The following is a 20187-nucleotide window of genomic DNA, read 5'->3' as shown; positions in this document are numbered from 1 at the left end:
AACAATAAAATACAGTTAATAACTGAAAAAAACATATAAACTGAGTAATAAAGATATGCATTACACTTTAAATAATCCTCTTCATTTTTCAACTTGCAGAACGATAACTTCACACAGGTTAAAGTGAGGTGGGGCCTCTTTAGGGGGGGTTTCCTACTGAGAGGGACGGGGAGGCAGCTGCTCACTGCACATTTCAGTAAAAACAGCCCTCAGACTCCAAGTGTTGGGGGGCCCCCTATCAGCTCGGGGCCCCAAACAGATGCCTGCCTTGCCTGTTCACAAGCTGCGCCCCTGAGGGCGCGCGCCAAATGCGTTTTTGATTTCTGACCCCTTGTCATATTTCTACTGCCCTCACACCCCACGCAAAGTAACTTTTACTAAAAGTACATTTCAAATGAACTACTTTTTACTTCTACTTGAGTAATATTTCATCAAAGCATTGGTACTTTTACTTTTGAGTACAATATTTTAGTACTTTTTCCACCTGGAATTCAATGCTCTGTTGCAGCAGCAGCAACATGATGCAACTCTGTCATCACACGGTTTCAGCTCTGAAAAACCATGCTGAATAATGCAGTAATGTAGAGAGATAACATGATTTCATGCATCGCTCAGCAGCAGCCGTAATCAAATCAGAGGATTCTGAAAACAGCTCAGCGTGCACGACTGTGGCCATGGCTGTTGAAAAACCACAGAGATGAAAACGGTCGACAAGCATGACTTCAATTAGTGAGTGACACATAAAACAATTACCCTTTTTGTCTCCGTATAACCGTCTTTAAATGAATGTACTTGTTACCAAATTAGATTTTGTTGGTTATTTTTTCACGTTTGTCTGCCATTTTTCGTTTTTTTCCCAATAAGCATTAAAAACACTTAAAGGTGCATATGTAATAAATCTAAAGCAACTGGCCATAAAATCCTCCTAATATGTCACAGAGACTCAGGAATAATGTTCATATAACAAACTGAACTCACCAACAACAACAGTACAGACAACATATTTGCATTAAATAAAAATATTTTGCAGACTGCAAATCATGTTTATGTTTTGAAATCATGTTATGGCATGTGGCGCCACCTACCGCCGTCTACCAATCATTGCAGTCAGTAGAGTCTCAGCTGCCGAGCAACCACGGGTTGCCAGTTACGTCAGAAAACGAAACCTAAAAGACCTCGGTATTTTGAATTTGAATGTAGTAACCGTTTTTGGCCACATTCTTACATATGGCGCCTTTAAAGTTGAGAATGAAGATTGTGAACTTTTACATTTTTAGTTATTAGTTGCTATTACAGAAGCGTATTGCATTCTCTTGAAAAAAAGAAAAAGATTTTTTGAATATTTTTTGTTTTGTATTTCTGACTAATATTTTTTTCCCAGTTTTTCTGTCTAATTTTTTTTTCTGTTTTTCAAAGTAATTTTTTTTCTGTTTTTCAGAGAAATTTTTTTTCTGTTTTTCGTGCAATTTCTTTCCTCTGTTTTTCGGAATAATTTTTTTCTGTTTTCCGTGCAAATTTTTATTCCCCTGCTTTTCAGAGTAATTTTTTTCTGAATTATCGAGAACTCTTGCTATGGCACACACGCCGCCGAAGGCGATTCCGGCGCCTCAGCTGCACACCGTGTTGATCCAATATTTTCAACAGTCTCCTGATTGTCTCTTGAGTCACCACGTGGCCAGCCTGAATGCTATTTAGTTATTATTCCTCGCTCATTAGCATTTATTTTGAAACGTATTATCGCTGCATTAACGAGACACAAAGTTACTGTGAAAAATGATGAACACGTGAATTAGAGTTGAAGTCATAAAACTACTTTTAATAGTTGTGATTGTTCCTAATAATTAGAGCCGCAACTAACGCTTATTTTCATCATGGATGAATCCGTCCATTATTTTCATGATTAAATAAAATGTCAGGAAAAAGTCCCCAAAAGGTCGATCAGTGTTTGTCAAACCTGGAAATGACGATGTTCTCAAACGTCTTGTTCTGTCGACAAACCAAAATTAGTTTTAAAAGAAACAAAGAAAATATTCACATTTAAGACGCATAAACAATCAGGAAAATTCGTTTCAATCATGAAAAAAGCTTCAAACCTATTAATCGGTCGTTGTAATATATACTTATATATACAGTATATATATATATATATATATATATATATATATATATATATATATATATATGTATAATAATAATAAGATTTTTAAAAAACTTTATTGAGAAAAAATAAACTTAAAACAGTAATAACCGTTCGAACAATAATAATAATAAAAAACCTTTATAGTAAAATTATGACATGTCAGTAACCATTTTTAAAAAATGTTGAAGGTTCTGTATAGCTTAAAATTGTAATAATAATTGTAATAATATATTATTTATTGTACTGCAACCTTTTTTTAAAGGTTGCAGGGCGGGCATCATGAGTGCTGTACACTATGGATTATATTTTATATAATTTATTTTATATATATAAATATACATACACATACATACATATTTATAGTTATGAATATTTGATGTTTTGCTTCAAACAACAAAGGTTCCTTCTTTATTCCTTCATACAGACCTAGATAGTTTTTCTTCTTCTTCTTTGTGTTTTCTGGCCGAAGTCTCTGTTTCGGTGTGTAAACAAACTCACTTCCGTCACAGCAGAGTACTTCCGTCACGGATGCCAGTCGCTCTCGCGCATCTAAAGCCCGCCAATAAACCCGGAAACACCCCCGTTGTTGTCATTCGTCCTTCTTCAAATAAGACAAGGTCATCACGTCAGACGTGATCTCTCACCCAACCAGTGTTGAGGAGGCGTGCCCGCGTGTAAGGGGAGTGCCCGTAATGGGTTAGGGGAGGGCTGGCTTGGGGCCTCCGGCCCGCAGTTAGACCTACTTGGATTCGTCCGTGAGAGAAGTGAAAGTGAAAGTATTCTGTGACTTTTCCTCAGTCGCCATCTTCTCTGCGCAGCACAAGGACAGAAAGGTGAGTGTAGACACGATTGTGACGATAATGTGTGACTAAATATGGCGATAATGTCACTGTTTGAGGCTGTGTTTTTGTTCGTTTTCACGCGTTTCTTTACTGCCCCGTGTACGGAGCCTCAAGTTATGTGAAGTTTGTGAAACGCATTCACACATTTGACAACTTTTATTTATTTATTAATTTTTTTAACGAAACGTTGTTGAAACAAACGCGTAAAAAACAAACAAACTACAGCCTCATTTACACCAGAAACGACTGGAGAAACGACTTCTGTCTCCCCGTGCAGTCCCTCAGTGACACCGCGGCGCAGGTACCGTTACAAAGGGCAACGCTTTCAATGTAAAGTTAATCATTTGTGTGAACATTTCTGAGTAAATAATTGTCAATAACTTTGTAGGTGTACGTCCAAAATGGCGTCTGAACACGCATGAAATCACAGCAGGTCACAAAAAGGCCATCTTTTTGAGAAAAAGACATGGAAATAATAATATTGATGATGATATTTCACATTAAAAGTGTAACATAGTCATAAAAAACACACTGAAATAACTAATTTAGAGCTACAACTTACGATTATTTTCTTGATTTATCGATTAATTGTCTGGTCCATAAAATGTTAAAAAACATTGGATCAGTTTTTGTCAAACCTGGGAAATGATGATGTTCTCGAACATCTTGTTTTGTCCACAAACCAAAATGATTCAGGTTTAATGATTTCTTTGTTATGTGGAGCAAAGAAACAAAGAAAATATTCACGTTTAAGCAGCTAAAACAATCAAAAATGTTGTTTTAGTGATGAAAAAAACTTCAAACCTATTAATCGGTGGTTGTAATATATATATACAAACTGATTATCTTTCATCAAAATAGTGGACGATTCATTTAGTAATTGATTAATCGATGAATTGTTTCAGCTCTAAACTTATTGTAAGTAGTCTTTCATTATGGTCACTGACGACTGCATGTAGAGATCTTTCATTTCTAAAAAAATAAATAAAGAAGATTATGAATACTTTTTTTCAGAAATAATGTAAAGGCACTAATAGGGCTGCATGATTCTGGGAAAAAATGTGAATCATGATTTTTTTTTGGTTAGAATTGAGATCACGATTCTCTGGTACAAATCACACAAATCAAAATGTTTATTGCACTCGTGAACAAAAGATTAGAAACATTTATTTGAGTTAGGCATTCAAGTAAAGTCCCTGAATGTGGCCCTGCATAATGGGCTTATTATTATAACGTAACATGTTATGATTGTTGTTTTTGAGGGGGTTAACGTGCATAAACACTCTTGAAATTTGGCAAGGAGTTTGGGTCGGTGAAAAATGCGATAGCGGAATAGGGCACACTTTTTAGATTTTTTGATTTTTACCAAACCTGGTACACTTGTTGTTATCATGATTCCAAACAAATTTACCATGTACTTCCGTTAGCTCTGCCTCCCCAGAAATCAGCCATTTAGGAAAAATAAAAATGACTTTTGAGCGAATGAGTGACTCGAGATCGGGATTTTTTTATCGTGCTGCCCTAGGGACTAACAATAAATGTTAAAGCAGAAGAATAAATAGACAGAGAGAAACCGAGGAGCTGAGTTCAAGTAAAAGAAAAAAAGTGCCACTATACAAGTACGTTCATTTCTCTCTGTTTGTGTTTGCAGAGGTCAGAACCAGAGACAGAGGACAGATTCTCCACGACCCAGCGTTCCAGTCTATGAATACACCTCTAAACTTCAATCATGAACCTGGAGCCTCAGAAACAAAGTAAGAGATTCATAAAAGTGTAGGTTCACAACCAAACCCTGTGTGTCCTCACAAAGACAGTAACACTGACACAAAGTTGGAAGAAAATATCATCACAGTGATTCTAGAATGATTCAGTCTTTTCAGAATAAAGTTATTCAAGTAATTCCAGTGAAAATAACTGTAATTTTTCATTTGACAACAAAGGACACAACATTGTCAGTTTTTGTTTTCACCAAAATTATGCAGATGTATTAAAATTGTTTTTTAGTTTTTCTAAAAATGAAAATAATCATCAGCTACCCAGGTTCTTTCTTCAGCTTGATTTTGTCTTTTGTCTTTCAGCGGATGTTGGTCTTCAGGAGGTTCTAGATGAACATAAGATCAGTCTGAGGAGGACATTTGAACATGTGACTGAAGGAATTGATGGAACAGGAAGTAGAACCCTCCTGAACAGGGTCTTCACTGAGCTCTACATCACAGAGGGACAGAGTGAAGAGGTCAATACTCAACATGAGGTGATGCAGCTGGAGACGACCTCCAAGGAGAAGACCCAGGACACTCCCATCAAGTGCTGCGACATCTTTAGAGCCTTTCCTGACCAGCAGGGGCGCATCAGAGTCGTCCTGACCAGTGGCATCGCTGGTGTAGGAAAAACCTTCTCGGTGCAGAAGTTCACTCTGGACTGGGCAGAGGGTTTGGAAAACCAGGATGTGAATCTGCTGATTCTGCTTCCGTTCAGGGAGCTGAACCGGATCAGAGATCAGCAGCACAGTCTTCTCACGCTGCTCCACGTTTTCCATCCAACATTAGAGAAGGTCAGTGCAGAGAAGCTCGCCCTCTGTAAACTTTTGTTCATCTTTGACGGCCTGGATGAAAGCAGACTCTCATTGAACTTCAACAGCAAGACGCTGGTTTCTGATGTCACACACAGGTCGTCAGTCAACGTGCTGGTGACCAACCTCATCCAGGGGAATCTGCTTCCCTCAGCTCTCATCTGGATCACTTCCCCACCCGCAGTGGCCAGTCAGATCCCTCCTACCTGTGTTGACAGGGTAACAGAAGTACGAGGCTTCACCGACAACCAAAAGGACGAGTACTTCAGGAAGAGATCCAGAGATGAAGATCTGTCCAGCAGAATCACCTTGCACATCAAGAAGTCCAAGAGTCTCCACATTATGTGTCATATCCCAGTCTTCTGCTGGATCAGTGCTACAGTTCTGGAGCACATGTTGACCACAGAGCAGAGAGGAGAGCTGCCCAAGACCCTGACAGACCTGTACTCACACTTCCTGCTGGTTCAGACAAAGAGGAAGAAGAACAAGTACGATAAAGGACACGAGACGAGTCCACAGCAGCTGATGGAGGCCGACAGAGACGTTCTTCTGAAGCTGGGGAGGCTGGCCTTTGAACATCTGCAGACAGGAGACACCATGTTCTACCAAGAAGATCTGGAGCGGTGTGGTCTTGATGTGACAGAGGCCTCGGTGTACTCTGGAGTTTGTACAGAGATCTTCACAAGAGAGAGTGCCATATCCCAGAAATCAGTCTACTGCTTTGTTCATCTGAGCGTTCAGGAGTTTCTGGCTGCAGTCTACATGTTCCACTGTTTCACCAACAGGAAGACAGAGGTACTGCAGGACTTCTTCAGACAAGAAGATGGTGATGGTGGTGGTTACACTTCTCTGGATGTGTTCCTGAAAGAAGCCATGAAGAAATCACTTCAAAGTGAAAATGGTCACCTGGATCTGTTTGTTCGCTTCCTTCATGGACTCTGTCTGGAGTCCAACCAGAGACTCTTAGGAGGTCTGCTGGGTCAGACTCGGAACAGTCCAGAAATCATCCAGAGAGTCATCAGGAACCTGAAGGAGATGAACACGGACAACATCTCGCCTGACAGAAGCATCAACCTCTTCCACTGTCTGACGGAGATGAATGACCAATCAGTGCATCAGGAGATCCAAGAGTTCATGAAGTCAAAGAACAAAAGACAGAGACTCTCTGAGATCCAATGCTCAGCTCTGGCCTACATGCTGCTGATGTCTGAGGAGGTTCTAGATGAGTTGGACGTGAACACTTACAACACATCAGTCCATGGTAAACGCAGACTGATTCCAGCTGTGAGGAACTGCAGGAAGGCTGCGTAAGTTCAGAAATTATCAATAACATCATCAATCAGTGATGATTAATGCTTTGGTTAATCAAATATTGTCAATATTGAATTCTTCTCATTCTCCACTTTGTGGGTCAGCTGAATGAAAACACTTAATGTTTTGTATTGTCCCATTAAACGACCCGATCAGAACCAGTACATGTTCAGATCCAGAGAAGTCTGCTGACGTTACATCAAGACACATAGTCTGAGTTTGACATGAATCCAGGTCCCAGGTGTGTTCCACTGTGGACATGATGGACACCTCACTGTGACTGTGAACTCTCAGAGACTCAGTGTGAAGTCGTGGTCTCCGCTCTGAACACATGATCAAACACTGACTGGTTTCAAGCAACAACTTCTCATGTTTTATTCTTTATTCAGGTTGAGCTGCTGCAGTTTGTCAGAGATCAGCTGTTCTTCTCTGGTCTCAGTTCTGAAGTCCAACTCCTCCCACCTGAGAGAACTGGACCTGGGTGGGTACGATCTGCAGGATCCAGTAGTGAAGCTGCTGTGTTCTGGACTGGAGAGTCCACATTGTAGACTGGAGACTCTGAAGTGAGTTCACTGACTGAAGCTGCTGTTGTTTTTTTAAAACTTTCATTTTATTCACATTAAACTAATTTGATTCACTGATGAATGAATGGCACACACAGTCTCTCACTCACACACTCACAGTCGTTGTCTAAAGTCTCATGTTTTATTCTTTATTCAGGTTGATAAACTGCAGTTTGTCAGAGATCAGCTGTTCTTCTCTGGCCTCAGTTCTGAAGTCCAACTCTTCCCACCTGAGAGAACTGGACCTGAGCTACAACGATCTGACTGATTCAGGAGTGAAGCTGCTGTGTTCTGCACTGGAGAGTCCACATTGTAGACTGAAGACTCTGAAGTGAGTTCACTGACTGAAGCTGCTGTTGTTGTTTTTTTAAACTTTAATTTTATTCACATTAACTCATGTGATTCAGTGATGAATGAATGAAACACTCACTCTCCCACACAGTCGTCTAAAGTCTCATGTTTTATTCTTCATTCAGGTTGAGTGGCTGCAGTTTGTCAGAGATCAGCTGTTCTTCTCTGGTCTCAGTTCTGAAGTCCGACTCCTCCCCCCTGAGAGAACTGGACCTGAGCTACAACGATCTGACTGATTCAGCAGTGAAGCTGCTGTGTTCTGCACTGGAGAGTCCACATTGTAGACTGGAGACTCTGAAGTGAGTTCACTGACTGAAGCTGCTGTTGTTTTTTAAACCTAAAATGTTGTTAACATTCAACTTATTTGATTCACTGATGAATGAATGAAACGCACACAGACAGTAGGGCTGGACGATTAATCGAATTTTAATCGTGATTTCGATTTTGGCTTCTCACGATCATAAAAAGATTATAATAGAAGAAAAACGATTATGCACTGCACGGCCCGACCTGTATGTAAAATCCTATGCTAGAAAAACACCTTGAATGCACCAGTGTTACGTGCAGATGCAGCTAGGGAGTGACATCTGTGTATCAATTATATGAGGAGCGATGATTGAAAACATGGCAGAAAGGTAACAAAGGTAGGACAATATCAGTTAACTGGAAACAGTTCGGCTTCAATTTGACGGACGTCGAGAAAAAGGAAATGGTTTGCAACGTTTCTCGCGCTGTCGTGTCTGCTCCCCAAGGCAACGCGACCAACTTATTCAATCGTAAAGTGGTCTATGACCAGGAGATAAAGCTCGTCAGTCAGCGCCACCGCAACACAGTCCTCCATTAAAGACACTCTTTACAATGCCGTCCCATATCCCACCACGTCCCGCAGACATCAGGAGATTGCGGAGGCTGTGACGTTAATTAAAAAATATGGTAGTGAACAGGCTTCTAGCTAGGATTTTTTTAGAGGGTGTCCCCCCTTGCCCTCCAGAACCACCCCCCCCCCCCCCCCCCCCAAGAAAAAAAAAAAAAAAAAAAAAATTGCGGGGCTTTTGTAAATTTGAGGTAAAAACAAGGGATTCTGAGGCTTTTTGAAGGACCATTATGGTGACTGAAGTAAGGGCAAGTAACTCAAAATGAAAAAAAAACTGAAAAACCGCAATTCATTATTGTGCCAATTTTGTAACATTTATTTATTTTCGTTTGTTTTTTAATCTAATTTTGTTGTTAAGGCTGGGACTACGTGTACTGACATCACTAAAGTCAAGGCATTGCAATAATAGAGGGTGCCCCTCATCTGGTGCGGGCCTTTTTTTTCTGCGCACCGCCCCTGCTGACTCTGCTCTTCACTCTCCTGCATTGTGCGCAGCTGTACGCGGATCATTCGCATCCAAAGCAGAATGGATGGATGGATTTCTCTATGCGCAGTTTTATCCACACGTCCATGTAATATGACACATACATAATGATCTTTATGACGAGGATCGAGTACAGTCGCGATGAAATACAGCGGATCCAAGTAGATCTTAGAAAATGTGTTGACAGATACTGAAGAGCGCACTTTTTATTGTTTTCACGCCGTGGTCTCATTCTTTCTTTAGAAAACGCTTTAGCGCTGTAATAAAGGGAATAACAGATGCATCGGATGAGCCGATCGCTTTAGTTAACTGCTCAAAGGGCGAGAGGGAGAGAAGAGAGTCCTGTCACGGGGAGTTCATAATCCGCGCTGCGCTGCAGCCAAGTTTCGCTTTTACGCAAAGAGACTCCAGCATTTAATATGTGCTGTTCCACCGTGTACTCACATCTTGTGGTATACGCGCGGGTATAGACAGGCGCGTGCTGGCTGTAGTTTTCGGACCAGCACGCCCCTGTCTATTCCCGCGCGTCATCACCACATAGCTTCGGTGGTTACCGGGGCAAAAATAGGCCGTCTTGAGGGCATCCTGCCTAAAAGTAGGGCGTCTAATTTCTTATCATTTTCAGTACAGGGCGTCCCCAGGACGCCCGGACGCCCTGCTGGCTAAAAGCCTGGTAGTGAAGGACGCATCAGTACTGTAAGCATCCCAGGATTCAAGACGCATGTTAAGACTTCGGACAAGCGTTATGTGTTGCCGTCACATAAACATTTCCAGTCCTGTATGATAAATGTTGTGCTGAAGTAGCCGAGTATTTTGTTTTGATTTTGCCTGTGTCATTAGTGTTGTCAGTGCATGTTGTACATTTTTGCAAGTTGTGCAGCAGTGCAAGTAGATTGGTTATTTATTTTTATTTATTGTTTTTATTGCTATCATCATTTTAATTTACTATTATTATTATTTTACTTGTTTACGTGTTACTAATTTATTTCTGGCTGTTCTTTTAAGCCGATCCTCCTGCTCCGGGCACTAGTCCGGGCACATCCGGTTGCGTACATTGAACCGCAGAAGAAGAATAACGTCTGTTGTGGAGGTGTTTCACAAGCAACAGTGTCTTCTGACTCTGGGTCTGACTCCGGGTCAAAGTCATAAAAGGGACTGTGGCGGGGAGTTGTGAAGAAGCTATTTTTAAACACTGTTAAAACAATGTTTTGATAATGAGGAGAAGTGTATCCACCGTTCCAGAGGGGGGAGCTGTGCTTCTGAGAGCGGGTGTGCTGAATAGTATTGGCCAATCACAAGCCTCTGTCTACTGGGGGTGAAAGTTCACTCTGAAACATCGCGGCTGATGAACAGTGTCAGAAAAGAGGATTTCAATCGGCTCGTTTACAGCAACTAGGAGGTTTTTGACCATAAAAACAAGTTGATGTATGTAAGTAGACCTCCATAACTAACATTTATGTGCAACAGGACCAATCTGTGAGCTTTAATGTTGAGTTTTGGTGGTTTAATAAATACTCAAGTTTTGAAATCAATGAATAATCGTGTTTATTAATCGTGATTTCAATATCAATCAAATTAATTGTGATTATTATTTTTGCCATAATCGTCCAGCTCTAACAGACAGACTCTCTCTCACTCTCACACAGTCATTGTCTAAAGTCTCATGTTTTATTCTTTATTCAAGTTGAGTGGCAGTTCACATTGTAGACTGAAGACTCTGAAGTGAGTTCACTGACTGAAGCTGCTGTTGTTGTTTTTTTAAACTTTAATTTTATTCACATTAAACTCATGTGATTCAGTGATGAATGAATGAAACACTCACTCTCCCACACAGTCGTCTAAAGTCTCATGTTTTATTCTTCATTCAGGTTGAGTGGCTGCAGTTTGTCAGAGATCAGCTGTTCTTCTCTGGTCTCAGTTCTGAAGTCCAACTCCTCCCACCTGAGAGAACTGGACCTGAGTGGGAACATTCTGACTGATTCAGCAGTGAAGCTGCTGTGTTCTGGACTGGAGAGTCCACATTGTAGACTGGAGACTCTGAAGTGAGTTCCCTGACTGAAGCTGAGACTTTAATTTTATTAAGATTAAACTCATTTGATTCACTGATGAATGAATGACACACACAGTCTCTCACTCACTCACACACACATAGTCGTTGTCTAAAGTCTTATCTTTTATTCTTTATTCAGGTTGAGTGGCTGCAGATTGTCAGAGATCAACTGTTCTTCTCTGGTCTCAGTTCTGAAGTCCAACTCCTCCCCCCTGAGAGAACTGGACCTGAGCTGGAACTATGATCTGCAGGATTCAGGAGCGAAGCTGCTGTGTTCTGGACTGGAGAGTCCACATTGTAGACTGGAGACTCTGAAGTGAGTTCACTGACTGAAGCTGCTGTTTTTTTTTTTTTAACTTTCATTTTATTCACATTAAACTCATTTGATTCACTGATGAATGAATGGCACACACAGTCTCTCACTCACTCTCTCTCTCACACAGTCGTTGTCTAAAGTCTCATGTTTTATTCTTTATTCAGGTTGAGTGGCTGCAGTTTGTCAGAGATCAGCTGTTCTTCTCTGGCCTCAGCTCTGAAGTCCAACTCCTCCCACCTGAGAGAACTAGACCTGAGCTACAACGATCTGACTGATTCAGGAGTGAACCTGCTGTGTTCTGCACTGGAGAGTCCACATTGTAGACTGGAGACTCTGAAGTGAGTTCACTGACTGAAGCTGCTGTTGTTATTTTAAACGTTCATTTTATCAAAGGTGAAGTAAGTAGTGTATAGTGCCATCTAGAGGAGAGACTGAAATTTACAACAAAGAACTGCTTCTCTGCTCACCCCCTCCCTTCCCTGAGCGCTACGGTATCCTCAGCCGGTCAAATGTCGTCCTCGTTGTCTTTCTCCGTGTCAGCAGATGAGGTTCGTGAGGCGAGGGAGAGGGCGAGCTACCGCGGCCGTAGCAGACGAAGCGGAGAGAGTGGAGGCGGGACACGTAAAAACGACGCTTGATTTGTTCCCTCGCGTTTGTCCTTACAGGCTCCGGTAGAAACATGGTGTCTTGCTGCTAACACTGGCAATGCACCCGCGGCCCGCGACCATGTTATTTTACATGACTTTTTGAAACACTACGAAAATGAAACAAAAACTATTATACAGCGACTAGACAATGAAGGAGCACATAATATGTATAAAAAAGTGGATTTGGGGTTATATAAACCCATAAATACTACACAGTGTCCCTTTAAAGGTGCATTTTGTAATAAATCTAAAGCAACTGGCCGTAAAACATCCTCCTAATATGTCACAGAGGCTCAGGAATAATGTTCGTATAACAAACTAACTACCCAACAACAACAGTACAGCCAAAATATTTGCATAAAAAAACCCCACAGAATTATGTTTACGTTTTCAAATCATGTTTTGGCATCGGGTGCCAGTTACGTCTGCGCTACAGTGGAAACGAAACTAAACATAAAAGACCTCGGTATGATTGTCAAAAACGCCAAGATAAAGTTTGTGGCAAAGCGAGGGTCTATAAGAACATGCTTTTGAGCGGTGGAGAGAGTTGAAAGCTGAGAGGAATTTCAAAACGGATGCACAATTTGTCTAAGTTTAGCTTGGCTAACAAAGTTAGCATCATAGCTCGACAAGGATGGACATTTCTTATGCTTTGAACTGTCGAGTTCTCTTTTGAACTGTTCCCTCGGTTTTGGAGGTCTGTGCTCTTGTATCTGTGGACTGTTTGGCTGGCATGGACCGCCACCGCCCCGCCGCCCTGGAGCGCCAGAGCGGGGAGAATAACCACCACCGCCTGCCCCCCGCACTGGAGCCCGACAGCAGGGAAAACCCCGTGGAAACATGACACTTAGCCAAATTTGAGTCCTCTTTAGGTCTTTACATGTATATGACCGACTATATAACGTCGTGGCAGTGGGGCATGGTTAGAGCGGCATGAATGAATGAAAACACACACACACACACACACACACACACACACACAGTTGTGTGTAAAGTCTCATGTTTTATTCTTCATTCAGGTTGATAAACTGCAGATTGTCAGAGATCAGTTCTTCTTTGGCCTCAGTTCTGTCCAACTCTTCCCACCTGAGAGAACTGGACCTGAGCTACAACAATCTGACTGATTCAGGAGTGAACCTGCTGTGTTCTGCACTGGGGAGTCCACATTGTAGACTGGAGACTCTGAAGTGAGTTCACTGACTGAAGCTGCTGTTGTTTTTTTAAACTTGAATTGTATTCACATTAAGCTTATTTGATTCACTGATGAATGATTGAAACACACACAGACTCTCTCTCTCACACAGTCGTTGTCTAAAGTCTCATGTTTTGTTCTTTATTCAGGTTGAAATACTGCAAATTGTCAGAGATCAGCTGTTCTTCTCTGGCCTCAGTTCTGAAGACCAACTCCTCCCACCTGAGAGAACTGGACCTGAGTGGGAACTATGGTTTAGTGGTGCAACAGGGTCCTGAACTGGAAAGTCCACATCATAGACTGAAGACTCTGAAGTGAGTTCACTGACTGAAGCTGCTGCTGTTTCTTTTTAAACTTCAATTTTATTAAAGGTCCCCTATTGTGTAAAATCCACTTTTTAATCTTTTAGTACTTATATTTGGGACTCAGGGGGCCATACCAGTCCCCAAAATGTGAAAAAACAAGACTGAGTCATGTTTTAGTGGTTCCACTTTGTGTAAGTATAGGCGATAAAACATGCGATGTTTACACCTCCCGACCATGTGACGACAGTCACCGTGAATGTTGGCACCCTGCCAAGCAGAGTACTTCACAGCTCCCCCGTAGCTCCCCCTTGTCCCTGTGAAATACGAGACTGCAGGCGAGGGAGGAAGAGCGGAGCACAGTGTTTTACACAAACTTCCAGCCTCAGAAGATTTTTGTGTCCAGTGGACATATTTTATTTATGAAAAAAATGTTCACAAGCTTCACAAGCCCTTTGTTGTTGATCGTGTATGTAAATTCCTATGCTGGGGGACACCTTGAACGCACCAGTTACGTGCCTGGGGTTAGCGAGTGGAGTGTGTGGATCGGTGATATGAGGAGCACGCGTTTGAAAGCACTGCAGAAAGATGTAGATGTTGTCCTACATTTCTTCTCAACCAAAGGCTGCCTTTCTGTCGTGTTTCCAGTTCTCTCCTCGTGTTGCTGATCCACACACCAGTTGGAGCCGCAGTTACACTGGTGCGTTCAGGGTCTTTTTCTAGCATGGGAATTTACATACACGCCGCGCGGTGCATTAATCGCTTTTCTTCAATTTATTTATGATCGTGTTGTGATTCAACTTAGGTAATTGGTGGGAAAATATTAACACAAATGATTAATTATTTTTAATAATTAATTTTGTTATTAATTTCTTAAAAACGGGGCACCACTCCTCTTAGCTTGAGGAGAATGACAGAGAAACTGTCACTTTACAACCTTCAAGTGTCTCTTGACTATCAGTTATAACTAATTAATAGTAAGTATATTAATATTAATTAATAATTAACGAAGAAGGTGTGAGATCGTACACTGGCTTCTTTCAATTACCCTTTGTTACAAACAAGCAAGCACAAAAGACAGAAACTGTACTTTTAAAGTAAAGGTTCAACATTTATTAAAGCATTAAAATTAATCAATAACAGCAACAAACATCAATCCCTTAATCTAAAATAACTGCTGGTAAAACGTTTCAATATAAAAGAAAGAAAGTAAAATAAAATAAAAAGGGGTATGGATCTGAGACACACACGGTGATGATGAAAGAAAATAAAAAGCACATCAACAAAAAAAAAACACAATGAAACTAGCAGGTGTGCACTACCCGTGTTTATAATAAGCTTTGAATAAGCTAATTGTCCAGACACAATCGCTTACTATGAGTTGCCTTCCAACGAGTAAGGGGAGTCCTGGTGCTTCACGTGGTTCAATCCGTGGTTCAGTCCGTGGTTCAATCTGTTCTTCGGTCAGTATACCGGTATCAGAGAACAGGAGCGGGCGTCTCGTTGCGCGGCTCTGGGGCTGTGTAATACGTAGTTCACCACTCACGACAGGGACAGGTAGTCGACAGGGATTTAGGAGCACGGTCTCCTATTCTGCAGGAATAACGGGAATAACTTGCAGGTGGTATTTCACGGGGTCCTTGGATCAAAAATGAAAGAAAACAAAAAAAAAGGAAAAAACAAAAATGGGGTAGGAATGGACGAAGAAGAATCTTCAAAGCTTGGCCAGCAAGGATGTAGATTTTCTTGATGTTTTCTTCTTCTTAAACACATACATCCGCTCTCGCTAGGAAAATATGGTGACGAGGCTGTAAAGTTGGTCCGAAATCCGTTATGTTACCTTTGCCTCGGGGGTGGGGCATCCCGTGGTGTCCACCAATGGGTGAACGGCTGCCTGCCGTGGACGTCATCTACCGCACTGGGTTGTAGGGGATGAGTACATCACAGCTGGACGCCTTGGGGGGATAGATTCCTTTCCTTTGTTCTCCCCCACGTGGCTCCTGGGGTCTTCCAGACTGCCATTTTAGGTCTCAGCTGCATTCAGGCTTTCCCAAAGAGGACAGTGAGGCCTCACAGTCATGCTGGGCCCAACAATCGCGAGGAGCCAAAATTGTGGTCACTCTATGCATCACGGTGAAACTCAGTAACAACGGGTAAACGGACATTACTATGGGGTATATGGAGCGGGGGTTGTGACGACGCTGCATGACAATAGGTGATAGGTGGTGACACTCCCCTGGAAGCAGTGGATGTGTATTTACCTGGGTCTCATTCACATGTAAATGATCAGGCACAGAACCGAGCGCTCTGAAAAAGGCTGTTTTGGCAGAGTTATTGAACTGCTATTGTGCTTCATCCTTATGATATTTTGACTAAAGCATGACACAGACATGTTCATTAGGGCACCAGGACCTAGTTTAACTTGGGTTAATAGGGTATAATATGGGACCTTTAACATTAGACTCATTGATTCAGTGATGAATGAATGAAACACACACACGCTCTCTCTCGTGCAACAAATGGTACAGTCAGGGTTGAGCCGGTGGACAGTCAGCTGATCATTTGTTGAGGCAAACGCCCTCTGAACTTACAGAAAGTTTCTACATGTGACGATGTCTAATGTGGCTTCATTGAAACACGTGTCCCATTATTGGAGTTTGGGTTTCTCCTGCACTTTTTGGGTGCAGATCAGCTGGTTACCACAGCGACACCATTGTTCTCCACCTGCTTTGTAACTGTGGTCCTTGTGATGTTTGTCTCCACAGAATGGACAAAGGCATTGTAGGAGCTTCCAAAGACGACACACGTGAGTGCTTTCTACTAAATTTCAGGAGCAATTAAAGATGGCTGTTCCATTTCTTTCTCTTTTTTTGTGCCGTTCACACATTGAAACACCAATGTAATGTTTATCAGCAGAACTTAGATTGGGCCACACATGTTAGCACTGTTGCTCTTGCAGCAAGAAGACCTGAAGAGGTCTTCTCCCGGGTTCCCCGGTTTCCTCCCGAGGTCCAAAAACATACGTGATTTGAAAACATGTTTTGGGGATTAGACAAAACACTGTGACCCCGCCTTTCTCCCCATGTCAGCTGGGTTTGGCACCAGCTCATGTGGAGGATAGAGAGGTAGAAGATGGATGCACTAGATCAGATTGCTAATTAACATTTTTGCATTCTACATCAGACTCTGAAGACCCACAGGATGTGTCACAGGAAGAGTTCGACCAGACGAAGGTGAGAGAAACTTGGTATCTTCCACGAGTAATCCTGTATCTAACCTGATTGGCTTACTTTTCCGTGGTAGCGTAGCCTAAGCCTTGGCTTCACATGCCGACAGCTACGTCAACCACGTAAATTGCGTCGTGTGGAAGAATTAGGAAGACTTTCACATGACCTGACGCCTATGACTTATGCAATGTTTCGTTCTAACTCTCAGCCTCCGTCAAGCTTCACACCTGAGCTGCAAATTGAATCTACCAGAGTCACTTACAGGTAATCGCATGACTTAAACTTAACTGGGCGGAGCTTACAACGTTCTCATATAAGGCCTGTGCGACCGCTGAATGAACGATGACAGGTTTTTATGATGTTCTTCAGGTTCAGGTGTCCTGGTCCAGGTGTGTTTCAGTGTGCACTGACTGGACTGGTGTTTGTTGTGGATCAGGAGGCGGAGCTGCTCTACAAGACCGTCCAATGGGACGAGAAACTCCTCCAATTATCTTCCAGCAAGATGGCTGCCGGGCCGCTGTTTGATATCCAGTGTCCTGAAGGTGGCGTCAGTGAGCTCCACCTGCCCCACAGTGTGAGCAAGGAAGGTAGGAAAGAAATGTCGCCGCTGCCGAGGAAATGACGGTGTGCGAAATTTACTGAGCTCGGATGCTAAGAGCCAGATGAAGTTTAACCAAGTCTGTGCTTCTTCAGCGCTACAACCCGACCTGCTGTCCGTCGTCCACGTCGACTCTGACGGAATGTACATGATGAATCCACTGAAGGTCACGGACAGTCACGTGATCGTGAAGCTCACTCATCTGTCCATCTTCGGCCTGATCTACAACATCATCATGCGCTCCTTCACCACAACCGGCCGAGTTATGCTGTTTCTCCGACCGCCGAACACTCGGCCTCGAATACTCACCGTCATTCTGCTGCAGGATAACGTCCCGTTACCAGAGGTAAAGTGTTCAGGGCTTTTGAGTCGTACTTAGTGCAGACTGTGCTGTGAGAGCCCCCTGCTGCTGAGAACCTGCCTGAGTGGAAAAAAATGGTGGCCACACCCAGCTTTTCAGCCACTTCCCTGAAGACTTGGCTGATAAATTCTACATCAGTCTAAGGCCCCGTCCCATTTCTCCCCCTTAACATTTCCACTTGGTTTTGTGTGCCCTCAACCATAAATTCCCCTTGTTGAGGGAAGTGGCTTCCCTATGGAATTGGGACACCACTTTATGCAAATGAGCGTAGTGAACATAACGAACGTGCTAACCTATGTCACATGTTGACAGTTCTACCGGTGGAGCAAGCTACTACTCTCTCGAAGCACCTGTCAAATAGCCGCTAGCAAGCTAGTTAGCTAGCTGTCTTCATAAATAGTCAGTTATTTTCTGACATTAGTGTTCAAAGCGCAACGGTTGTATTTTGGATGTATATCAAACCAACATATTCCAACACATGTCGACATTGTAACGTGCTTATTTGCGAAAATATATTTCAACAACATTGTTCCTCGGCAGATGTGGCCGCCATCTTTGTTGAAAAAAAAACCAGCCGGCTCGCTGAATTTGCATCATGCATTAGCCAATTTTATCTTCCACTTTGTTTTAAGCCCACATCAGAGCTCACTACATTTTGAGGGTTGATTAGAAGGGCAAAATTGCACTCCCTCTTGCTCCCCCCTACACGAGAACGCAACATTTAGGGTTAGGGCAAAAATTGAGGGTAGGGGGAGGGGAGTCACTGTTACGGCCTCACTTAGATGATTCAGAAATGGCTCAATAGGAGAGCGACCGTAGATGGAGTTGAAACCAGTTGTAATGAGTTTTATCAACAATTATCCTATAGGTAGAATCTCAACAACGTGGCGCAGAATTCATCAACATCTCCGGTGAGTGTCAGCTGAGCTATGGTCAGAGTTACAGTGTCCACAGTGACCACGAGGAGGTGAAGAGTCAGCCTCCGGTGAGTACACACAGACACACACACACACACACACACACACACACACACACATATATAAACGTAAACACAGACACTTGAACCACCTCTGAACACATATATTGTTTTCAGAGTTACGTCTTCTACCCGAAGTTCGGACCAAATTACCTCCCAACCTTTGACGTCTTTCTGCCTCTAAACTCCAAGGCCAACGTGGCTTTGAGCCTCCAGGACAAAGAAATGAGGGAAGTCTGGAAACGTGATGTTCCTCTGCCAGGTAACCCCTTTCAAAATAAAAGACTCTTTCTCATTTCTGTTTGTCCACACTCAAACACAACCCAGCAGCTTTCAAACAAAACATCCAGTCTGTCTTTGTCCAGTTTTCAAAATAAACTACAATCCTCATGTTTCACTTTCTGTTGACCAAAGCTAAAACACAAACCTGTTGTTTTCAAAATGAAAGTCTGTTTTGTGTTCGTCCACACTGAAATGAAACTCTTCACTTTTCAAAATAAAACAGGTCAACTGCAGAGCCGCACTGCACAAAGGAACCTCGAACAGAGCAGCGTCTCAGTGGAGAAGCTCTGCGAGTGTCGGGACGAGTTAATCGAACGCATGTCTTCAGAAGGTCTTGACAGTGTTCTGGACAAACTTCGCGGTCGTGATGTCGTAAGTAACGCAGAGATGGACAGCGTCAGACAACGCGACAGACAACGTGACAAAGCACGGATGGTGGTGGACATGGTGCTGAGGAAGGGAGAAGAAGCCTGTTCACTTCTGATCGAATTCGTCCGTGTGGAGGACCCGTATCTCTGCAGAGACATCAGTCTATGAGGACGATTCGCTGTTTGACGCTCTCTCATTCCTTTCATTTCTCCTGGCACAAAGTGCGAGGAGCATATTGTTCTTCTTCGGGTGAACCTGCATGAAGAAAGCCTTGAAAGTTGGGAAGTTCAGGTCAGGTGTGCAAAAAATGTCTAAGTGTCCTTAGATTGGGTCAGAACTCTGTGCTGTTTTCTAAATCCTGACTGAAATTCCTGAAAACCACTAACCTTATAAAAATCCACAAAAACAAATTTTTAGAAATGCGCCATTGTCTCCATTTCCATGTAGATGATTTTCTGTGGTTGTACACAAGGGGGCGGAGTCTACAAATCACACTGAAGTCAAAATGTTTCTTTTTTCTTTTTTTTATAGGCCAAATGAAATAATTTTTTCTGTATTGAAATATTTTTCTTTTTGTTTCAAACTTTTGTGTTTGACGTATCTCGTCTGTTACAAATCACGATAAGATGTGTGACGCTCGCTATGGCGAAAAAAAATCACATCCAAAGTGCTTTTGTCAGGATTTTAATCATCATTGTTTGATATTAAAAACAACTCCGACTAATAATCTTAA

The 20187-nt window shown here is 42.4% G+C and overlaps 1 protein-coding gene across 1 annotated transcript; it reads left to right on the top strand.

Annotated features, from left to right (window-relative positions):
• Positions 1 to 2944: 2944 nt before the first annotated feature.
• LOC310925865 (uncharacterized protein) lies at positions 2945 to 19982 on the top strand. The gene is made up of 19 exons (XM_083887900.1): positions 2945 to 2973; positions 4634 to 4736; positions 5061 to 6858; positions 7252 to 7425; positions 7583 to 7756; positions 7902 to 8075; positions 11003 to 11176; positions 11324 to 11500; positions 11665 to 11838; positions 13167 to 13334; positions 13489 to 13653; positions 16407 to 16447; positions 16825 to 16874; positions 17077 to 17132; positions 17238 to 17455; positions 17562 to 17812; positions 18696 to 18812; positions 18921 to 19065; positions 19309 to 19982. The coding sequence occupies exons 2-19, from the start codon at positions 4712 to 4714 to the stop codon at positions 19620 to 19622; spliced, it is 4395 nt and encodes a 1464-aa protein (XP_083744026.1). The 5' UTR covers positions 2945 to 2973; positions 4634 to 4711; the 3' UTR covers positions 19623 to 19982.
• The last annotated feature ends 205 nt before the right edge of the window (positions 19983 to 20187 follow it).

The sequence above is a fragment of the Microchirus variegatus genome, assembly GCF_963457635.1.
Source record: "Microchirus variegatus genome assembly, chromosome: 4".
In the NCBI taxonomy this organism is placed as follows: Eukaryota; Metazoa; Chordata; class Actinopteri; order Pleuronectiformes; family Soleidae; genus Microchirus; species Microchirus variegatus.
This window is presented reverse-complemented; position numbering and strand designations above follow the sequence as displayed.